We start from the raw sequence: 22183 nt of genomic DNA, 5'->3' as shown, positions 1-22183 counted from the left end.
GAATGGATGCATTCATGGTGAGTTCCTGCACCTCTTTTTCTAGAAAAATAGCACTGGTACAGCCTATTATACTTCTAAATTGCAATTGTAAACAGTACGTAATAATACACACAGCAACAAGATCTTAAAAAAAAGCCATGTGCCTCCAAATAGGTTACCTTCTGTGCATTGGTCATTGTGCTGGTCTAGAAAATACTGAGAAAAAGGGCAGAACTACATGTTGCAATGTAAAAGAGGCCTGCTGTTAATAAATACAGTAGTCCATTATGAGATCTCCCTCTTTCCCTTTTGCCAAGGCCTGTTCAAGACATTTTGCCATCTGAGGTGAAGCATAGCTGTCAACGTTTCCCTTTTTTTAAGGAAAATTCCCTTATTCCGAATGGGATTCCTCACAAGAAAAGGGAAAAGTTGACAGCTATGAGGTGAAGGACAAGATGGCGCCTACCCCAAGGCACAGATAGGAACCAGCAGGACTGGTAGTTTAATCTTACTCCAATACTGGGAAAGGACAATGTTTTCCACTGCAGTTGAGGGCAACAAGCTGGCATAGGCACTCAGAGCTCTGGCTGCTCCTGGACCTCAGAATCTGCCACCTGCCTCATTCTGCCTCGTTGTAGGGATGATGGTGAGGAAACCTCACAGTGGGGGTGGCCATTTAAACGGCAGTGCTGTACCGTTCATAATGTGTGGTCCTTTCCTTCCTTAAGGTATAAAGTTTACATGGACAACAGCAGCATTGTAGCATTATTATTATTATTATTATTTTTATTATTATTATTATTATTATTATTATTATTATTATTATTATTATTATTTATTATTTGTACCCCTCCCATCTGGCTGGGTTTCCCCAGCCACTCTGGGCAGCTTCCAACAAAGATGAAAGATACACTAAAATGTCACATATTAAAAACTTCCCTGAACAGGGCTGCCTTCAGATGTCTTCTGAATGTCAGGTAGATGTTTATCGCTTTGACATCTGATGGGGGGGCGTTCCACAGGGCGGGCGCCACTACCGAGAAGGCCCTCTGCCTGGTTCCCTGTAACTTGGCCTCTCGCAGTGAGGGAACCGCCAGAAGGCCCTCGGAGCTGGACCTCAGTGTCCGGGCAGAGCGATGAGGGAGGAGACACTCCTTCAGATATACTGGACCGAGGCCGTTTAGGGCTTTAAAGGTCAACACCAACACTTTGAATTGTGCACGGAAACATACTGGGAGCCAATGTAGGTCTTTCAAGACCGGTGTTATATGGTCTCGGCGGCCGCTCCCAGTCACCAGTCTAGCTGCCGCATTCTGGATTAGTTGTAGTTTCCGGGTCACCTTCAAAGGTAGCCCCACGTAGAGCGCATTGCAGTAGTCCAAGCGGGAGATAACCAGAGCATTGTAACATATTTGGCCCTAGAGCAAGCTTAAGGAGGGCTTTTTCTCAGCTGGAACTTGCCAGAACTCCATTTCAGGTGGACGCCACTGCCATTACAGTGGTAGCTTGGGTTACATAAGCTTCAGGTTACATATGCTTCAGGTTACAGACTCCGCTAACCCAGAAATAGTACCTTGGGTTAAGAACTTTGCTTCAGAATGAGAACAGAAATTGTGCTCCGGCAGCGCAGCAGCAGCAGGAGGCCCATTAGCTAAAGTGGTGCTTCAGGTTAAGAACAGTTTCAGGTTAAGAACAGACCTCCAAAATTAATTAAGTTCTTAACCTGAGGTACCACTGTATAAGAGAACAAGGGAGGTGTTCATGGTGAGTTCCAGCACCTCTTTTTTTCTAGAAAAACAGCACTGGTAAAGCAAAGGATGTCCACCACATCTGATGTGACAAAGTCACGAGGAGATTGTTTGAAGTTGTGCTCAATTTCACTCACGTACAATTAGGAATGCGTCTTGATCCTGGCTGTGTGAAGATGGCTGGTATCTCAACCTGGTCAAGTAATCCTGTTCAATTCTCAAGCTTTTCACTTGACCTAAATACCAATTGTCACCACAGGGGGGTGCCTGCATACAAAATATTCCCCAGATGAAATTAGAATGGTTTTAAAAATATATATGACACTACCGTATCAAAAAAATAAAAATGAAAATGAATGAGGGAACCAGACTAGGGTTGATTGTTTTGTTATTTTTATGGATGCATTTTTTAAATCAGTGTGCATGGTGCTCCTTGCCAATAAGATGAAAGAAAATGGCAATTAAGAAAACAATAAAAGTAAATAACCTCTTGTGGCTCTTTAATAAAAAATATGAGGGGGTGAGAAGACGTTCTGCCAACTATATATGTTGTGTGTTTAATGGAATCATATAAAGCTATTGCATTTGATTCACACAACAGATGGTTTCAGTGGGTGAACTTAAAGGACCTTTTCTACAGGAGAGCTATTTCACGCATTTACTTTAGCAGAGATAAATGTGTTTGAAGAAGCCTTTTAGCAGATTCAAGTCCTGCAGTGTTTGATGAAGCTATGAGGAAAAGCATCAGAGAGGTAATTTGACTTCCTAATGCTCTGGGGTTGAGAAGCATTTTTGTTATGTAATTCAGATTGGCGCATCCACCTCCCCCCTCTTTGCCCCTCTCCTGATGAAGTGTGTGAGTGATGTCAAATTCAACCTTGCTCCACAAGGTGGCTCAGCCATGTTGTTGTCTTTTAGCTGGCTGGCTAGATATTAATTTAACCGTGTTATTTATCACAATATATAACATACCCATATGTCTTCACTCAACCACTCGAGAAATAAATAAATCAGCAACTGTTTAAAACAATGTAGGAACTAGTTAATGATGCTATCTCAATCATATAATGTTTAATTTCTAGGGAGAGTTTTAAGCAAGACATTTATTTATTTAAAGTATTTAAACTCTGCTCTACTCTGCACAACTTCCATTCTGATTTAGACTGTGTACTCATTGCCATTGATTCTGGTTTCAGTGTGCTCCTGCCACTGGTGTTTGAAGCTGAGGACACATGAAGTTAGCCACAATCCATATTGTCTCCTATAGTTCAAGAAATACTGCTGTTTGATGTATTTTCCCTCAAACCAGCTTCCATCCAAATTGAAAACTTGAAGCTTATGTGTGTACATTTGAGACAGCTGTCGTGCATGTGCACTTGACAATGCATGCACAGACAAGAGCCAGTGTGGTGTAGTGGTTAAGAGTGGTAGTCTCGTTATCTGGAGAACCAGGTTCGAGTCTCCGCTCCTCCACATGCAGCTGCTGGGTGACCTTGGGCCAGTCACACTTCTCTGAAGTCTCTCAGCTTCACTCACCTCACAGAGTGTTTGTTGTGGGGGAGGAAGGGAAAGGAGAATGTTAGCCGCTTTGAGACTCCTTAAAGGAAGTGAAAGGCGGGATATCAAATCCAAACTCTTCTTCTTCTTCTTCCTTGAACAGGAGTTTGGTGAGGGAAAGCAAATTAGGTAATGTGCATTGGGTGAAGACATCTCCACCCACTCTCTGATGAATACAGCAATGTGAAAAAGCGACTTGAAAAGCAGCAAGGGGAAACGATGTTATTGCATTTTAAGCCTCAAATATGTGCACAGCCTCATTTTAGCATAAGCATCTTATTGGCAAGAGTGGACTGCCTTGCCTCCCAGTCTGCTTCGGAATGTCAAGACATTGGTCTCTCTTTTTTAAAAAAGAACTTTTTATTGTTTCAACAACACAAACTAATCTGTGGCATTGAATTCTTTCTAAATGAAGCTGCCCAGATGGTTAGACTCATTATTTTTTGAGTCTTTTAAGTGCTCCTCCCTGATGGTCCAACAGCTATTTGTTTTTCAGTGTTGGCCCCAACAAAGTGCCAGTTGACCTTAAAGCAATTTACTCATGAGGGGGAAATGCTTTGTGCTCTCTTTAACGGATCGAGTCTTCGAAGAATCAATTTCATTTGGAGGTGAAAGGGGCTAGGCAGAGGTTTACTGGTGTCTTTGTAACCTGTGTATTTGTAAATATACAGCTATGAGCGAATAGCATTGAGAGAGGCAGAAAGTAGATCGTGACCTACTGTAGGCCTCTTGCTGATTTACAGTAGATTATGAAAGATTTCTGACTCCCAATGGGATTTTGTATGGAAGGACTGTGAGCTCTGTTAAGCCTTGGGTACTTAATAATAATTTTAATAAAGGAAAGCAAATTCCTGCCCTCAGAATTCTTTAATTCTTAGCATATATGGCTGTTGCACCTGACTCTGCATTTGTGGATCTTGGGGTTCTGACACAAAATAAAATAGATCTCATAAGCCTGGTGTCTGCTGTCCCTTTTTACAGGTGATCAGTCAGATAAGTGCACAAGAAATGTTAGTTTCCACTGTCATCACCACACCATCCTTTGTTCAGGGCACCCAAAGTCAACTCGCTCTGAGCAGGGAAAATGCTCTCAGATCCAGACCACTGACAAGCAGTGTGACTTCTAAGTAACTTAAACACTTTCTACACACTCCCAGAGCACCCGCCTTCCCTCTTCACATGCCAGTTTATCAGGGCTGTCTTCTCTGATGGTTCTGCTCACCTGTTGGGAGTGAGAAATGGAAGGAGGCAACTTGGCCAAGTCTAGCCTTGGCTTCTTCCTTCCTTCACAGCATAAGAAGTGATCAGCCCCTGACAGTGGTGCCTGTTTAGTGCAAAAGCCACAACATGCACTGGGTATTGGGTTCTGAATTTAAAAACCTAGGAAGCTGCCAAATATCAGATAAGTATTTTTTGCTTCCTTAGGGAGCAATCTGGTCTCCCCACGCCCAGCTGGGATGGGTAAAACTTATCGGTTAAGGATACTCCAATATGCTCCTTTGTTCAGTGCTTTGAAACTGTGTAACCCCAATGAATTATAATGCCAAAGTGGCAATTTATTTTGCTTTTCTCTACCAGTTTCTCATTTAAATCACTTAACTCTGGATGTGGGTCACAGCTGCAGGAGCTCCTGGGGCTGCCCATGAGGTGCCCAAGATTTGCTCCTGCATGGATATAACCAATTTAAAACTAATTAAACCAATGTAGGAGTTTATCTCTCTCTCTCTCTCTCTCTCTCTCTCTCTCTCTCTCTCTCTCTCTCTCTCTCTCTCGTGCATTCATTTGCATTTGCAATCTGAATTTTATCCACCAAGTAGCCCATTCATTTCCTTTGGCTCATCACTCTGCTAGTCCCAGTGGTTTTCTTTAGACGTGCATGATTAAAGTAAACTTTGCCCATCTCCATATTATCCAACTTTGCTATTTCTTTCCTTTTTTGAGTTAGTAAAGGCATAAATAGGATTGCAGCCTAGGGGATACAATCTCTACTAAATCCTGGTGCATTTTAATCATCATCATCATCATCAGTGGGTTTTTTCTTAAAAAATGTTTAGGGGTACTCTCATTTTGACTCAGGGAAAATCACAATTTTATAGTTCAAATTGGGAAAAGTAAATACAGTAAATACAATAAAACCAATCACCGTGCTAGATTACAACTCCTACTTCACACATTAAATGCTTGCTTCCGCCTGAGACTCGGGAAACACCGTGACAGGAAATGAGGCCACCATCAGGGGTAGCAACGGAACTGACGATTCACCGTGCTAGAGAAGAAACTAAAAAAGCATTTCACACAGCATTTCACACAGGTTGCACCTCATTGTCACCCTGCGAGAGCCTAGGATGACTGCTAGGACACTCCCAATTTTTGTCATGTATGTTCATGACAGGTGTAGCTTTGTAGTGGTTGGCAAGCTTATCTGACATTGCTGGTCTTCTCACTGAGAAGCTCCTGATAAGCACCCAACAAGCATCTCTGGGATCTCCAGACCTCAGTTTGCAAACCTTTTAACTAATGCAAGAAAATGTCCATGATTACTATACACATATTATCAAAGTAAACATTATGTGATAACCGAGGTCAGGTGTTGCTAAGCAAATGTTTGCAAGGAGAAGGACAAGGCAGCAAAGCAAAATGATTTCTCTAACAGTGTTAGCTGAAGTCCACTTACCCTTGGTACACAATGTTTTTTCATTCATGGCAACAATAACATTAACTTCAGGCGTCATCAGAGATCAGGCAGCAAATTTCTTTCCCCCTCCACTTAGAGTCAGAATGGAACAGTGATGATAAAATCCATCATCTAGAACGACTGGAATGAAAAATAATGATGATGAAGATCCAAAATTCAGTTAATTTGTTTTGTTCAGAATTATCAAATTTTGATGAGCATCCATTTATCATGTGTCCCGTGGAGACTTCTTGGTAAAACTGGTCAGAGAGGAAGAAGCAACAGGATGATATTGCTGACCATGAGATTCCTTTTCATGCCTCACATGCAAGTTCCAAATAGTGCATCTTATAGTGCATTGTCCAGTAGTGACATTTTAGACCTAATGAATATACGTGGTAGCTCCTGGGCTAGGACCAACAATCACAGCAGCATTGTGGACCTTTGTCCTGAACCCCCGACTCCAAGCCCCACTAACAAATACAGTAGGTCACGTCCAAAGCTCAACAGCCGGGATACACAGTCCAGGGTCAATCCAAATAGGCCAAGCACAAAGTCCAATGGTCAGGAAATACAGTCCAACCCAAAGCACAGTCCTGTAGAGGTTCTAGAGCTTCCAAGTCAAGGTCCATCAACATAGAAAGATAGGCAGACACAGCCCAACAGCCCTACTCCCCTTTTCACTTTTGAGTCTTGATTGTAGCACCTGGGCTTGATGAGGCATGTGACCCTCACCTGTCCTGAGTTGAATCCAGCTGAGGAATCACAAACCTTCTCTCAGAGCTAAGGAGCCCCACTTGGCAGGCTGTGGGCCTTTGCCTGCCTCAGCCTCCCAGAACATACTTCCCACGGTTCCCTACACCTCAGAGCCCGCCTTGTTCGTGGAGACCCCTTTGGCTCTGATGATGGGGCTTGCTGCTCTGATGCCTGCACACTGAACCACATCCCCTTGCTGTCCCCTGTCATCCTGTGGGCACTTCCCACAAAACCACCCTCTCCCCGGCTTGCCCCAGTGGGTCCCAGTTGCAGCTACACCCCTCGCCAAGATCCTCTTTCTCCTCCCCATTGTCCCGCCTGTTTGTGACAACCTTACTGTTTTGTTATGGGGTCTTGTTGAGCTGCTTGGAAAAGCATCTATTATCAGTTGTACCTATCATCATCATCATCATCATGGTTGCATTTATCAGGTGAGACTGTGCTAAAGACTTTACAGGATTTCCCCACTGAGGCAGAGCTTTCTGTACTCTGTCCTTTATGAGCAGATTTGGAAAAATCTGCAAACTTTTTTCATCCTTCTCCGAGGAGCGAAGAAATAAAACTCTGTCATTGTCACATAAAACAGGTGTGTGTGTTTTTTTAATTGGAGATGAGCAGTCCTAATAAAAGAACTGAGAATTGCTAACAAACTCTGTCAGGTGAGTGTTGGCTTCTTTTTGTGTTCTGTAGATACATTTTCGTCAATGGGAAAATAATAAATCTGGGAGGAAGCCATTGCTGCATTTCAAATGAAGTCTCTAATCAGCACCTGCACAGACGGGGAACTGGTATAAGACACGCTGGCAGCTTGCTAGACAACAGGTAAAAATAGAAGAATGCAATATAATTCACTGGATCTAAAAAGTCCAGGGAAACACAAAAGCTCTTTGGAGAGCGATGCTAAAGATCAACGCATGCTGCACAGAACTATTTTTGCAACAGGTAAATGAATGGATTCAGCTCATCCTGCTGCACACAGCACTCATTAGGAAACAACAAACGGCAATTTAAAAAGCAAGAGGATGATATGTTCCCAAACTCGAGGCAGGTGACATGAAAGAAATATTCAGCCTACAAGTACTGAAGAAGAACCAATTGCAGAGCACACAGTCTATTATTATAAAAGCTGTTTTATTATAGCAGTTCAGCTAGCAGTCTGATTCTTTGCTCTTTATCCCATTCTGGCCCAGAATTTATGAGAGGTGCAAAATAGCCATCTCACAGTGAACTCCTACTCAGAAGTAATCTCCATTTTGTTGGCACTTCCAGCCTAGGGGAGTGAGTCCTTGCAGCCTTAATGACATATATAGAGGTTGTGAAATGGAAAAGAAATATCTACGCTTGCATTAAATTTAATGAAAGGGAAGTGAAAATCAATGCTAACCTAATTTATTTATTGTTAGACATTCTGTGGACAGATGGTTTTAAAAAGATTTTCTCTCTGTCTGCAAAAACAGGATTTCAGAACAACATGTTGACAAGGCAGGGAGAAAATACCCTAGTGTGCCGAGTTTTGTAGAACCAGAAGTGCATCCCTATTTCCTTTCTGTGCTGAATATTTAATGGAAAGCTTAGAAAAACATTTTATTATATTGGGGATTACCACCTTACAAATACTATATATAATTTTGAAATAGGTTTTATGGGCTCATTAACTATGTACTCCATATGCTGCTAAAGCAGCTTCAAAAATATATGCCATCTACCAACTGTCTTGTAACTTATTATATATTTTGGGGTTCTGCAAACCCAAACATAATATCAAAGGCAATTCTTCCTAAACCAACTGTTCTTCCCCAGAGGAGATTCCCCAACATTATTACAAATAACCTATGGGATAACGAGCCTCATATAACCAACATGCTTAAGTCTAAGGGATTAAGATATAGAGTGAGCTGAAGTGCCAGGCTTAGCTCACTTTGGGATGGCCTAGGTCAGGCTTCCTCAACCTCGGCCCTCCAGATGTTTTGAGACTACAATTCCCATCATCCCTGACCACTGGTCCTGCTAGCTAGGGATCATAGGTGTAGGCAAAAAACATCTGGTGGGCTGAGGCTGAGGAAGCCTGGACTAGGTAATCAAGCCCTTATTCCCCTTCAGTCTACCAGAGAAGTTCAAGTTGTGAGGAGGGCTCAGCTGGTTGCTGCAGCTCAGATCACATGGCTCTAACAAGCTGCTCTTGAGTTCCTAAACCAATAATTTAGAAACTTTCACCACTGTAACTAAGCCAAGTTTTACTGTCCCAAACTCTCCAGGAAAGCACATGAATCTGACCTTTGGTGAGTTTGCAAGTAAACCATTTTTAACTCACCAAACATGTGGTCATTTTCTACACTAGGGGAGGAACTTGGGAAGGAACCTAGAAGGGCATATTTTTAAATGTATAACAGCCTAAATTTCCACGCTTTGCGTTTCTGCATATTCTGTGATTTTCAATCTCTACTGGGGTTCTCTCACCAAAGAGTACTTGCCCCAAACTTGGATCATGTCATCCTGGAATTCTCCAACAATTCCTTGAACCAACATAACTAAGGTTTGCATTGCTTTATTTTGATCTCAGTTGCTTTATTTTGATCTCAGCTTTAGTTTGATCTCAGCTAACACAAAACCCTTGGAGTTCAGATTTATAAAAATTGTGCTGTAAAGGCCCTAGAAATCCTCTCTCGGCCCTTTTCCTATAACATTTTGCTCAGTGCTGTGTTGAGATTCAACCGCCTGCAAGATTGGTCTGCAGCCACAGCTAACAGGATGCTTCATGCAGTGACCACAACCTCACGTATATGTGATCAGTCTTCACTGAAACAGACCTGTACAGTCCTTGTATTATCTCTATTACACGTTTGTTATGTACTGAGCTGAATAGGATCCAAAAGGCAGCAGTCTGATTGGTCCTAGAACAATAGGATTCAGAATGCAGCAGTCTGATTGGTCCACAGGAGCCACCCAATCTAGTTCCAGGTGGAAGGGAATCCACAACCTGATTGGCCTGCAGGAGAATCCCGGAATTAGCCAATCACGTGGGGCCCATTGTGTAAATAATGTATATAAGGCAGACATTCTGGGGGAACTCCATTCCTCCTCACCACTATGAGCTGAATAAAGAGCATGAAATCCACTCTTGACTCCATGTATATTTCAACGTTTGGTTTTTTATATGTAAAATTCTCTGCAAACAAAAACCATGGTTGCCCATACCAGTTGCAAAGCTTCAGAAAAGGGAAACCCAACTGACCAAGGGGTGGAGCAGATTATAAGTAACATTTAGGGCTTTTTTGTTTAGAGAAAGGGTAAGAGGAGACATGATAAGAGGTACAGAACATTATTTCTGGTGTGGAGATAGCGGACACAGAGAGGTTCACCCCCTCTCCTTTTCATAGTACAAAGCTTGAGGACACCAATGTTGCAAGATCCGAGATAGATAAAGTATTTAATCACACTCTGTATAGTTAAACTATAGAATCTGCTTCCCGAAGATAAGTGAGGGCCACCAATTTGGATGGCTTTAAGAGCATTAGATATATTCATGGAGAATAAGGCTATCAATGGCTACTAACTACAATGGTTAAGTTCTGCTTCCGCTGTTGAAGGCAGTATGCTCCTGAAACCACAGGGAGGGGAGAGGGCTCTTGTGCTCAAATCCTGCTTGTGGTTTTCCCACAGGCATCTGGTTGGCCTCTGTGAGAACAGAATGCTGGATGAGAAAGGGCTTTGGCCTGATCCAGCAGGGGCACATCTTAGGTGCCACCCTATATTTCCCCTATCCCTAGGTAGGGCTCGGGACTCCAGTGCACTTACAAGATTCAGGATTCTTTGCCATGACTGTTACCGTGACACAAGAGCTTTAAATATAGGTTCAGTCCCTAGGATCTCCAGTTAAAAGGTGTTTGTGTTTTTCAGTTTCAGTCAAGTCAGGTAGCATCCTTGGAGAGCCACTACCAAGCTATTGGGTTGTTGTTTTTATTTTTATTAGGTATTTTGTGGTTTTATATCTTGATTTCATTCTGTGAACTGCTCTGAAACCCCTGGGTATAGGGCAGTGTATAGATTCAATAAATTGTAGTAGTAGTAGATAGCACTAGCCTATAATTTTATTACTATTACTATTATTTTTATTTTTATTACTATTATTTTTTATTACATTTCTATATCGCCACTCTTCCCAATTTACAGTTTACAATATTAACACACAATAATACACAATATATAAACAACTAGTCTGGAGCTTGGCATAGTTGGGTGGCATCTGTCCTGCTTGCGTAAGTTGAGATTTTCCTGCATTACAGGAGGTTGGACTGGATCATTTTTGGATGACCCTTCCAACTCTCTGATTCGGTGACAAGGTAGCACCCCTGCGGGAAGCAGGATCAGAGAGGCCGTTCGTGATCTGAGAGCAGTCAGAGTATTAGGGGACGTGTTGTGCGTCGTTGCGAGAAAAACAAACTACAATTCCCATCATGCAGATCGTCACCCGTCATCTCTTTGGCCAATAGCGAAGAGACAGCCTGACGTCGTCGGTGACTTCAATGCACGCGGACCAATCCCCGGGTCCGTTGTGCGGCGCACGCTAAGCGCGAAGGAGGAAAGCGGCCGTTGGCCGTTGGCGACGGGCGCGAAGGCGACGTGCGATTTGAACAGAGTGGCGGCAGAGCTGAGCGAGTTGGGAGGCCGCGCGCGGGGCATGAGTTGAGTCGCAGCCCCGCTCCGAGAACAAGGCGACCGGGACACGGACCCTTGTTCGCTGCCGGGAGACAGGCTCGGGTTTGCAGCCGCGGCGTCCCTTGGTATGGGGGGGGGGAGGACTCGTCGTTATATAAATATGGTGTGTGTGTGTGTGTGTACATGCGTACATGCGTGTGTGTACACACACACATATAATGTTTGTAGATAGTGAGTGGATATTATGTGTTTGTGTATGTGTGTCTGTATATGTGCATGTGTGTCTGTAGATGTGTGTACATATATGTAGTGTGTATATATCTAGTGTATGTGCATATATAGTGTGTGGATCTATACAGTATAGTGTATGTGTGTGTGTGTATGTATATCTATGTAGTGTATGTATATATAGAGAGAGATAGATAGTGTGTGGCTATGTATAGTATATACAGTATGTGTTTGTGAGTGGTGTATATATATGGGGTGGGTGGGTGTGCACACACACAGAGAGAATTCAGTTCTTGCCAGGCAAAGTAGGAGCTTTTTTTTTAAAAAAAAGAGAATGCTCCTGGTTTTTTCCCTGTTAAATAGTCTATCTCCATACTTAGGGGGTTGGGGAGCCCCTTACGATCCCTGCTTAGAATCATAGAGTTGTAGACAGGGACGCGGACGTATAAAAAATATTGGGGGGGGGCCGGGAAAGCTCATGAATAATAAATAAGCTCATGAATATGCAAATAAAGTGGCGCCGCCTCCTCGTGAGCGAATAGGGGAGAGCGTGCTGCGCCTATTAATCAGCTCCAAAGGAAATTGGGTGGAGCTTTTGCTCGGGAGGGAGGGCAGGAGGCATGCAGCCCGCCCCTCCCTGTGCATTTTGGGCTGGGGGAGGGGCAGCGATGGCGCTCTGCTGGAGGGGCGCCGGAGATTATTGGGGGGCGGAGCCCCCCCAAACGAATTTTTGAGGGGGCTCGGGCCCCCTCAAGCCCCATGGAGTCGGCGCCTATGGTTGTAGATTTTGAAGGGACTCCAATGATTAAAAACTTATTAGAGAGACATGGTCATTAACGTTGTGAGGGTCTCATTTTCAGGAAGATTCTAGAAAGAAAGAAAGAAAGAAAGAAAGAAAGAAAGAAAGAAGCCGGTCAGAAAGCAGGACTGGTTTTTATTTACTCTGCCAACTGAATTTCAAAGAATCATAGAATTGTAGGGTTGAAAGGGACCTCAAATGTAATCTAATCCAACCCCGTGTAGTGCCGGAATATTTTAGCCCAATGTGGGGCCCGAACCCACAGCCCTGAGATTAAGAATCTCATGCTCTACCGAATCTCATGTTCAAAATTGTAACAGCCACTTAGTTGCTGAGGGTGAACAGTTTCATCTCTTCTTACATATGGTTTGATTTTGCTACTGGATTTCTTCCCCTGGAAAGCTTCTTTGACCCCACGCCCCTTTTTTATTTTTTTTATTTTTATAAATATTTATTAAGATTTTTACAGAAAAAAAAATCCAATAATAATAAACAGTATTGCTTTGTTTAACAAAATTTCATATCATCCTTGAGCTTCCTCACGCCTCCCGCTCCCATTTACATCATTAATAAGTTTTTGTCAAGCAAATTATCATCTTATTTCCAAATTTTGTGACCGCTTATTTAATTACAATAAAGTAGTTCTCCTGCAAATTTGTTTCTCTTAATCTCTCTTATCATCAATTCCTGATCTATTTTAGTGATGGCCAATTATTTATAACCAAGCATCCTTCTTAACATTCCATTAAATCACAATATTTTTGTAAGTAAGTCTTAAATTTCTTCCAATCTTCTTCCATCCTTTCTTCTCCCAGGTCTCGGATTCTGCCAGTCATCTCCGCCAGTTGCATATAGTCCATCAGTTGCATCTGCCATTCTTCCAGTGTGGGTAGATCTTGAGTTTTCCAATTCTTAGCAAGTAATATCCTTGCTGCTGTTGTCGCATACATGAAAAATGTTCTATCTTTCTTTAGCACCTTCTGGTCGACAATGCCCAGGAGGAAGGCCTCTGGTTTCTTGGTGAAGGTATACTTAAATACCTTTTTCAACTCATTATATATCATTTCCCAGAAGGCCTTCACCTTAGGGCAAGTCCACCAGAGGTGGTAGAATGTTCCTTCATTTTCCTTACATTTCCAGCATTTGTTATCTGACGAATGGTATATTTTGGCAAGTTTAACTGGGGTCATGTACCATCTGTATATCATTTTCATTACATTTTCTTTCAAAGCATTACATGCAGTAAAATTCAGCCCAGTGGTCCACAACCTTTCCCAGTCCTCAAACATAATATTATGCCCAATGTCCTGTGCCCATTTTATCATAGCCGACTTAACCATTTCGTCTTGTGTATTCCATTTCAACAGCAAGTTATACATTCTTGAAAGTACCTTAGTCTTAGGTTCTAGCAGTTCTGTTTCCAACTTCGATTTCTCCACCTGGAATCCTAACTTTTTGTCACTTTTAAAAATTTCCTTAATCTGAGCGTACTGTAACCAGTCTCGCACTTTATCCTTCATTTTCTCCATACTCTGCAATTTCCAATTATCTCCGTCTTTTTCTAACAGTTCCCAATATTTTGGCCAGTAGGCTTCCATATTGGTTCCTTTTCGGGCCTTAGCTTCCAAAGGTGAAAGCCACCTTGGTGTTTTATTTTCCAGTAAGTCTTTATATTTTGTCCAGACATTAAACACTGCTTTTCTGACAATATGGTTCTTAAAGGCCTTATTAATCTTAACTTTATCATACCACAAATATGCATGCCAACCAAAAGCATTGTTATAACCTTCCAGATCTAGCACATCAGTGTCCTCAAGAAGTAGCCAATCTTTTAGCCAGCAGAAAGCTGCGGCTTCATAGTACAACCTTAAGTCTGGCAGGGCAAAGCCCCCTCTTTCCTTTGCATCTGTTAATATCTTAAACTTGATTCTGGGCTTTTTGCCCTGCCAGACAAATTTAGAAATATCTCTCTGCCACCTCCGGAAACACTCTGTTTTGTCCACAATTTGCAATGTTTGAAACAAGAACAACATCTTTGGCAGCACATTCATCTTAATTGCAGCAATTCGGCCTAACAAAGAAAGCTTCAGCTTTGCCCAACTTTCCAAGTCTCTCTTAATTTCAGACCAACATTTTTCATAATTATCTTTAAATAGACTCAGATTTTTGGCTGTTATATTAACCCCTAGGTATTTTACCCTTTTCACCAGTGATAATTCTGTTTCTCTCTGAAACCGTTCTGACTCTGTGTCTGTCATGTTTTTCCCTAACACCTTCGTTTTTTGTTTATTTAACTTAAATCCTGCCACCTGACCAAAATCATGTATCAGTTGTAATACTCTTTTCGTACTAGATTCTGGCTCCTGCAATGTCAAAACTAGGTCATCTGCGAAAGCTTTAAGTTTATATTGTTTCGCTCCGACCTGGATCCCCTGCACCAGCCGGTCACCTCTAATCAAATTCAGGAGCACCTCCAGAACTGAGATAAATAACAGAGGGGAAATCGGGCAGCCTTGTCGTGTTCCTTTTTCAATTTTAAATTCTTCCGTTACCACATTGTTAACTATCAATTTAGCTTTTTGTTCTGAATATATTGTGTCAATCCCATTTTCAAAACCCCGCCCCACTCCCATTTCTTTTAAATTTCCCTTCATAAATTTCCAAGAGATGTTGTCAAAGGCCTTCTCCGCGTCTATAAATATCAGCACTGCTTTAGTATTTATATCTGTTTGCAAAAGTTCCAAGATGTCAATAATGTTCCTTGTGTTTGCAAACATGTGTCTACCTGGGAGAAAGCCAGCCTGATCCTTGTGAATTACTTCATTCAGAACTTTTTTAAGTCTGCCTGCTAGAACATCCGCAAATATTTTGTAATCCACATTTAAAAGGGAGATGGGGCGATAGTTCTTAAGTTGTGTCTTTTCAGTTTCTGATTTTGGTATCAACGTGATAAAAGCTTCCTTCCACAATTCCGGCGCCTTCTTTCCCTCCAGAATTTCATTGCTGACCTCCATCAAAGGTTGAATCAAATAGTCACTCATTGTCTTATAATACTTGGAGGTCAGACCATCTGGTCCTGGAGATTTGCCCAACTTCATGTTCTGAATGGCATGTTCAATTTCTTGTCGTGTTATTTGACTGTTCAGGAGTAGTCTATTTTCTTGTGTAAGTTTTTTAAGACTGTTTTTTTTCAAAAATTGTTCAATCTCAACCTCATTTTGCGGCCCTTGAGTATATAGTTTCTTGAAATATTTCTGAAAAGATTTCCTGATTTCCACAGGGTTCTGAATATTTCTTCCTTCAATTTCTAAATTTGTTACTGTATTCAACTTTTGTCTCTTCTTCAACTGCCAGGCCAGCAGTTTCCCACATTTATTTGCCGATTCAAACGTTTTTTGTTTCATTGACTTAATCTTCCATTCTATTTCCTGATTTATCAGTTTAGAATATTGTGCCTGATGGAGTTTAATTTCTCTCAGAATCGGCTGCGACTTCGGGTTTCCTCTTAGCTTCTTTTCTAATTCTTTTATTTTTTCCAAAATCTTATCTTTCTTTTCATTTTGTTTCCTTTTCTTGATAGCATTCTGTTGTATTAAGAACCCTCTCATCACAGCTTTGCTTGCGTCCCAAGTTGTTCTTTTTTCCACCGTTGTGTTCAAATTTATTTCAAAATAGTCTTTCAAAACTTTTTGGGCCTTTTTAATAATCTCCTGATCTCTAAATAAATTGTCATTCATCTTCCATCGAAAGGAGCCGGTTGGTAATAATGTCAAATCCATTTTCAAAGCGTTATGGTCGGAGCAGGTCCACGCCCCTTTTTTAAAATGGTAAAGCTGGCAACACCTGGATGGAGTTGTGCAGCTTGTCTTGTGTGAGGGGAGGGATTTACACTTCCCTTGAAGGTGAGCTGTAGTTGAAGGGAGCATCTGCACCCAAACATTGCCAATGGAGCCATCAGTGACCAAGCTAGTTTGCCTGCTACAATCGTATTCCTGGGGAAACTTGACCTAGTAAGTCATGCTCTGACTCCTTCCAAGCTGAATTATTAGCACTGCAAGTAAGGTAGCTTTTAAAGATAGTTTGGAAACTCCTTTTGGCACAGGAGGCTGCATATTGCAGCAATTCTGTACTGGTAACATATTTTGGGTTTGGGACTTGTCTATGCGAAGGGTTGCCTGTTCATACCAAACCTTATAACAGAAAATCAGGCCCTGCAGTCTCACCCATCACTAAGAGGCAGTTACCAAGAGCAAGGCTTTCTTGGCAGTTGATGAAACTCACTTCCACTAAAAATTTATTTGGCTCCATCATTATTTAGTATCTGCACAGAATTTTGCTTAATGGTTGCCATCAATTTGATTTTAATTAATCTTTATAATGAAAGGTTTTGAGAATGTTGGATTATTTTGATTGTTGTTAGCCGCCCTGAGCCCAGCTTTGGCTGGGGAGGGCGGGGTATAAATAAAATTTATTATTATTATTAGAATTAAGTTGTATTCATTTTGAAGGGTTATGTGTGTGTTAGGATTAATTTTATATGTTCTGTCATGTTGAGAATTACATAGGGTCTTGTGAGAGCTTTTATGGCTAATGATAGCGTTCAGTTGTAAACAGCCCAACACTTAACTCTGATACCTAGATTTTTGCCTTTTAAAATCTAAATGACTTGGATACGTGGGATTTTTCAATAAGCAATTAATTTACGTTTGCCCAGGAAATCAGCAAGCCTGTCTGTCTACCTGGAGAAACTTCTGAGTGACTATACCATAATCTATTTTTAGAATCATGGCCCAGGAAAAAGGTGATGATGAACTGGCAAAACTTGCAGAACACATGAAGGAATTATGGACTAAGTTCAAAACCACTTGTAGCAATGAGAAGATTGACCAGACGCTGAGGCTGAGTGATTTATGCATGGAGTCTTTATGCAAACTTTCAGGTACAATGTTATATGGGTTATTGCTATTAAGTTATTGTTAAATGACACTTCCTGCCACGGAGGCAAAGGTGCACTACACAGAAACAGTTTCCTATGTGCAAGGGATGTTGGGAGGGTGGCTGGTGGGGGAGAAAGAAAAGCCAAATTGGGTCCCATGTCATCCCATCTCCTGCACTTGTCTCTCAGCAATGTTGGGTTGGGGAGGCATATCTGGGTATCAATAAAATTTGGTGAGGGCCAAGACTTTCAGCATAGCTTATCAGCAAAAGTTATTTAAATCTGTTTTGTATACATTGTTTATAAACCAGCACAAATGTTTCAGGAGTGGGCTGGCAGATAACTGTTTTGTTTTGTTTTTAATTACAGATAAATGGTCGAACAGATTAATAGATGGGGACAAGATGATCACTAAATTTCATGAGTACACAGATGGTAGAGTATGAGTTGTTCATTAAATATTTTTGCATGAGTACATACCTTCTTGTCTTCCCTTTTCTGCAACCCCCACCCTGTACACAAACTAACTTGATGCCACCTTCCTCCTAAGCACCCTTTTCACCTTCTGCCCAATAATGAAGCAAATAGCCCCTCCTATTCTGAAGTCACTGTCATACTCCTGCTTTCACTTCGCAGTCATGGCCATGCTGCCCACTCCCTCCTTTTTTTTGGGAACTCCCTTTGCACCTCCCTTTCCCTCCCTCCTTGTCTCAACTCTTGCTTGCACTGAGACTGCCGCCGTTTCCATGCCTCTTCCTTCCTCCAATTCTATAGCCCTCTTACTTTTGCAGACATATCTTACTGTATCTTTAAGATGTATGGAAATCTTAGAGCGAGCCTGTCACTTAGCTTCTTTAGTTAGAGAAGGTTAAATAATGGATGTTGAAAATATACGAGTGCTTGCTTGTTAATAAAATACCTGTTCTAAATGGCTACATGGAATCTGGAACTTAATGTAGAAGACAACACATAGTACTAGGAGTCAAATAACATTTGAAGCCGCTATGGAATGGAAGATGGAGAGGTTTGAGTACAGCAGGGATAAAGCAACACTAAGAGGGGGTGGGGAGTGGTAGTTTTGAACCATGGCTGAGGTTTGAGTAGAGCGAGCGAAGGTGGGGGACATGGGAAAATGTGGTGGTTGAAAACAAGGTTTGAATATAGTGAGAAGGGAGTTGAGAAGTGCTTTGTTGTGTTAGCTTATAGATATTGGCTTCCAGAGCTGGCCCAGCCATTAGGCAGGGTGAGCCCATGGCCTCAAGTGGCACTCTTGCAGGTACCCTGCCTTGCCCCTCCGCCGGCAGCAAAGAAGCACTGCCATCAGCGCCAATTTTGGATAAGATCACATCCATTTTATGCGAATCTCACCTCAAATTAGTGAGATATTGTCTGAAAAAAGCACCATCGTTTCTCTGCCATTGCAAATACGGCAGGGCGTGCAATGTAACAGCAGGGCAGGGTGCCACTTCCTGTTTTGCCTCAAGCGACAAAATAGGATGTGCTGCCTCTGTTTCTAAAATCTAAAATGTCAAACAGTTGTTCTGTTACTAAAGATTAATCAGCAGACTTTGCATTTATGGGATAAGAGGACAGGTCCTTGTCTGGATTAGAAACTTGTTAATGAGAATGAAGCTGATTATAGGAATAAGTGGACAGTTCTCACAATGGTAGGATATAAGAGGTGGGGTCTGCCAATTATCAATATTGGTAGCAATGTGTTTCAACTTGTTTGTAAATTATCAAGAATATGGGGTGAGCAGTGAGCAAAGTTTTCCAAGTTCTCCCTGTTGCATGTAGAAGCCTGTCAGAAGAACAAATCCATTGAGGAAAAACAAGAGAAATTATCCGAAGTACTTGCTGACCTTAAGGATGGCAGAAAGGAAGAGGCAGACTTGATGGCTACTATTCAAGAGCTCAGAGAAGAATTGATCATAAAAAGTAAAAGTAAGTCACAATCAAAATGGTGATAATGAATTCTAGTTCTGGAGAGATTGGAAAATGCCATACTATTTGAGAAATGTGTGACAAAGGGCCACATCACGTTAGTTTAACTCCATGAAGATGATTTCCCCATAGTGAAATGTGTACTAAAATGTATGATGTATTTGCCTGTGATTTATAAAAATCGGGCAGCTTATGCAAGTGTCACTTCTGAATAAATGCATTAAAATATGACACTTTTAGGAGCTTTACTAGTGTGTTACATTTAGGGCAATAGAAAGGACAATCCTTGGCATACTTCTGGATAGATATACATAGGATTATACGGTAAGGCTTGCTTTCTAACTTGGGAAGCTAAATGACCAATCAAAATACTTTAATATATATATATAAAAAACATTGGTGGGAAAGATGTCTTCATATTAAAGTATTCAGTTGAGTAGGAACAAACCACATCAAGAAAATGAAATTTTGATGGGGCAGGTGGCTCATTAAATAGTATGTATATATTTTAAAATAGCATGGATTAACTCCTCATTTGTAGAATTCAGACGAGGCAGCAAACAAGAGAGGCCATGATTTGATAGGTTTATCAAATACTTTTTAAAAAAATACAACTTTAGGTTAATGGCATGGATGAAAAAAAATACTGCGTCTTATTTTGTTTAAATCTCAGTTAAAAGCAAGCCCCCAGAAGAAATCATGGAAAGACTTCATAAGTCTGAAAAACTATTTAAAGAGCGGCTTGGGTTAGAAATACGCAAAACTGGTGGTAAGACTGATGTGTTCATTTCTATAATTTCAGGGTGTGACTAGCATTGTTTTGCTGTAGCAGAATTAATCCTTAACTGCCCGATAAAAAGTGCAACAAGTGTGAACTTGAATAGAAACAGTTTCCCATGCAAGTCTGCCCTAACACCTGTACAAAAGGCTGCTGTAAAGGAGAACGCCATTGCCTCCAGCATATACTCGTGTCCTGCAAGTGCATTGTCTAATGGATAATTGGTGCTGATAGTTCCGGTCCTTTCTGGGTCCTATATAGATGAGTGAGAAGCAGCCACCACAACTGTTCAGTGCTGTCAGTAATCTCATTTTACAGGGGCAGCAGGGAAAAGAGGATTTTGCAATCATGGCAACAAACAGGTTGCTTTTTTGTTCACAAACCAGCTTTCGAGATGGAACACCCTAGCATTACATCATGTATGATTATGCTATCAGTTTTCTAAGTACTTAAAACAAAATGGTGCATGCTTCTTTGGGGGGGGGGGTTCATGTTGCCTAGCCAATCAATTATCACAATCTTGGATTGTTTTACTTGCGTACTTCCATAAGGAAGAGGCCAGAAATTGGGGTTATTGTACACATTCTCTCCTCCCTTCCAAATGCACTTTTGATTGAGCAATATACTGTGCTAGGTATATGGAAAACGGGTAGGATGGTGGCATTATATAGATGATAATGATGTAAGTCATCAGTTAGGGAGATATCAGTCATCAGAATAGGAATCCTATTCACTGAAGAGGCACATGATCTAATGAGGCCTCTGCTCATGGAAAGGGCTGGAAATGATTTTTACTAGTTTCCCCTGCAGCCTGAGGCTCCCTCTCACTTGGTGTGGAGGGGCAGGGATTGATGAAACTTGCTTTTCCCCATTCTGTGAACAGGAGCATCCCATGAGCAGAACTCCATCCATGGATCTCTGAATCCAGCCCCCCTAATCTTCAGAGCGTAATTTGAACAAAATAGGATAGCTGGTGCTCTCTAGACTGAGCAGATACATTTCTATGTAATGTGAATCCTTTAACTTGGTAAAAATACAGCAGCAGTTTAAGACTTAGTAAAACGTTGCAGGGACATGAAATGCATGCAAATGAATGTTACCTGACACACTTAACGAAATACTGTTTTTGCCTTCAGCAAGTCATTTGCAGTTTATATTCCGTTGTGTTGACCACAAAGATCTTGAGAAACCGTACATACTTACCCTTACCATAAATGAAGAGGGAGCTTATGAAGGTATGTATAAAGTTTCTGGGTACTGCAGCATTTCATAGTGGAACTGTTTCCTATAAATCTAATCTCAGATCATCATTCTCTCTCCACACACTGTAAAAAGGCATTAGCGTTTAAATTCTGCTTTAAAAAATCATCTAATCTTTGCAGCAAGAACTGTTACCTTCAGTATATTAAGATTCACTAACTTCATGGTTTGGATAAAGTAGCAACTTATGCCACAACTTATGTTTTTCCCTATTTTCTCCTAGTGATTTCTTGTTTTCCTCCTCTGGACTGTATAGAAGAACTGCAGCAAAAAGTGAGGGAAACCGGCAATTTTTCTGCATTTATTGCTAACGTCAGGAAAGCCTTCATCGCTTTGACTTATAAATGATATGTTGTTATATATGTAAATCTGTCTGGATATCTTTTCTGTTTAAATAAAAGAAAATAGGCATTTATTGTAACTATTTGACCTTCAGATAGAGTTTGAGTTGCACCTGGGCTATGCTACCTCTGCTTTTCACGAAGATAGATCAGATCCTGGGCTCCTCAGATTTGAACAGGGTTGCATTTTCAGATAAAAAAGTTTTGCTTTATTTAGAAGCACCAGTTTCTAGGTTACCACCCCTCCCCCCGCCCAGGCAGGGCAGATGTCATTTTCCCCTAAAACCTGTTTCATTCAGAGCTGCCCATGGAATGTGGGCACATCAAACTCAGTCTCTGAACAAGGTATAGTAAATGTCTGCTTTCACTGTATAACTCTTAAAAAACAACAAAAAGTCAGTTTCCCGCCCAGTACAAGCTAACACCAGTCCCATTAAATAACAAATATCAATATTGTGGTTCCTTAACAATGCAATCCCATACATGTCTACTCAGAAGTAAGCTTCAGTGAGTGCAGTGTGATTTAC

At 41.4% G+C, this 22183-nt stretch overlaps 1 protein-coding gene across 2 annotated transcripts; it reads left to right on the top strand.

Annotated features, from left to right (window-relative positions):
* Positions 1 to 11290: 11290 nt before the first annotated feature.
* Positions 11291 to 21736, top strand: SPC25 (SPC25 component of NDC80 kinetochore complex). 2 transcript variants are annotated; one of them, XM_081923676.1, is made up of 7 exons: positions 11291 to 11495; positions 17112 to 17336; positions 17703 to 17768; positions 19131 to 19277; positions 19951 to 20046; positions 21192 to 21290; positions 21539 to 21736. In XM_081923676.1, exons 2-7 carry the CDS (start codon positions 17183 to 17185, stop codon positions 21661 to 21663), a joined length of 687 nt encoding a protein of 228 aa, XP_081779802.1. In that variant the 5' UTR covers positions 11291 to 11495; positions 17112 to 17182; the 3' UTR covers positions 21664 to 21736. The 2 variants fall into 2 exon arrangements, with proteins under 2 accessions (XP_081779802.1, XP_081779801.1); XM_081923675.1 differs by having other exon boundaries at positions 11293 to 11495; positions 17179 to 17336.
* Positions 21737 to 22183: the final 447 nt, after the last annotated feature.

Source organism: Podarcis melisellensis (assembly GCF_964234715.1).
Source record: "Podarcis melisellensis genome assembly, chromosome: 1".
In the NCBI taxonomy this organism is placed as follows: domain Eukaryota; kingdom Metazoa; phylum Chordata; class Lepidosauria; order Squamata; family Lacertidae; genus Podarcis; species Podarcis melisellensis.
Note: the sequence above shows the minus strand (reverse complement) of the source record. Positions and strands in the feature narration are given on the sequence as shown.

What these genes read in the sequence shown, in the direction of transcription:
- SPC25 (XM_081923676.1), top strand. Translation starts at nt 17,183, where the DNA reads ATGGCCCAGGAAAAAGGTGATGATGAACTGGCAAAACTTGCAGAACAC. An exon ending in ATTGATCATAAAAAGTAAAA is followed by an intron (nt 19,278 to 19,950) that starts GTAAGTCACAAT and finishes TTTAAATCTCAG; the next exon opens with TTAAAAGCAAGCCCCCAGAA. An exon ending in AGAAATACGCAAAACTGGTG is followed by an intron (nt 20,047 to 21,191) that starts GTAAGACTGATG and finishes TTTTGCCTTCAG; the next exon opens with CAAGTCATTTGCAGTTTATA.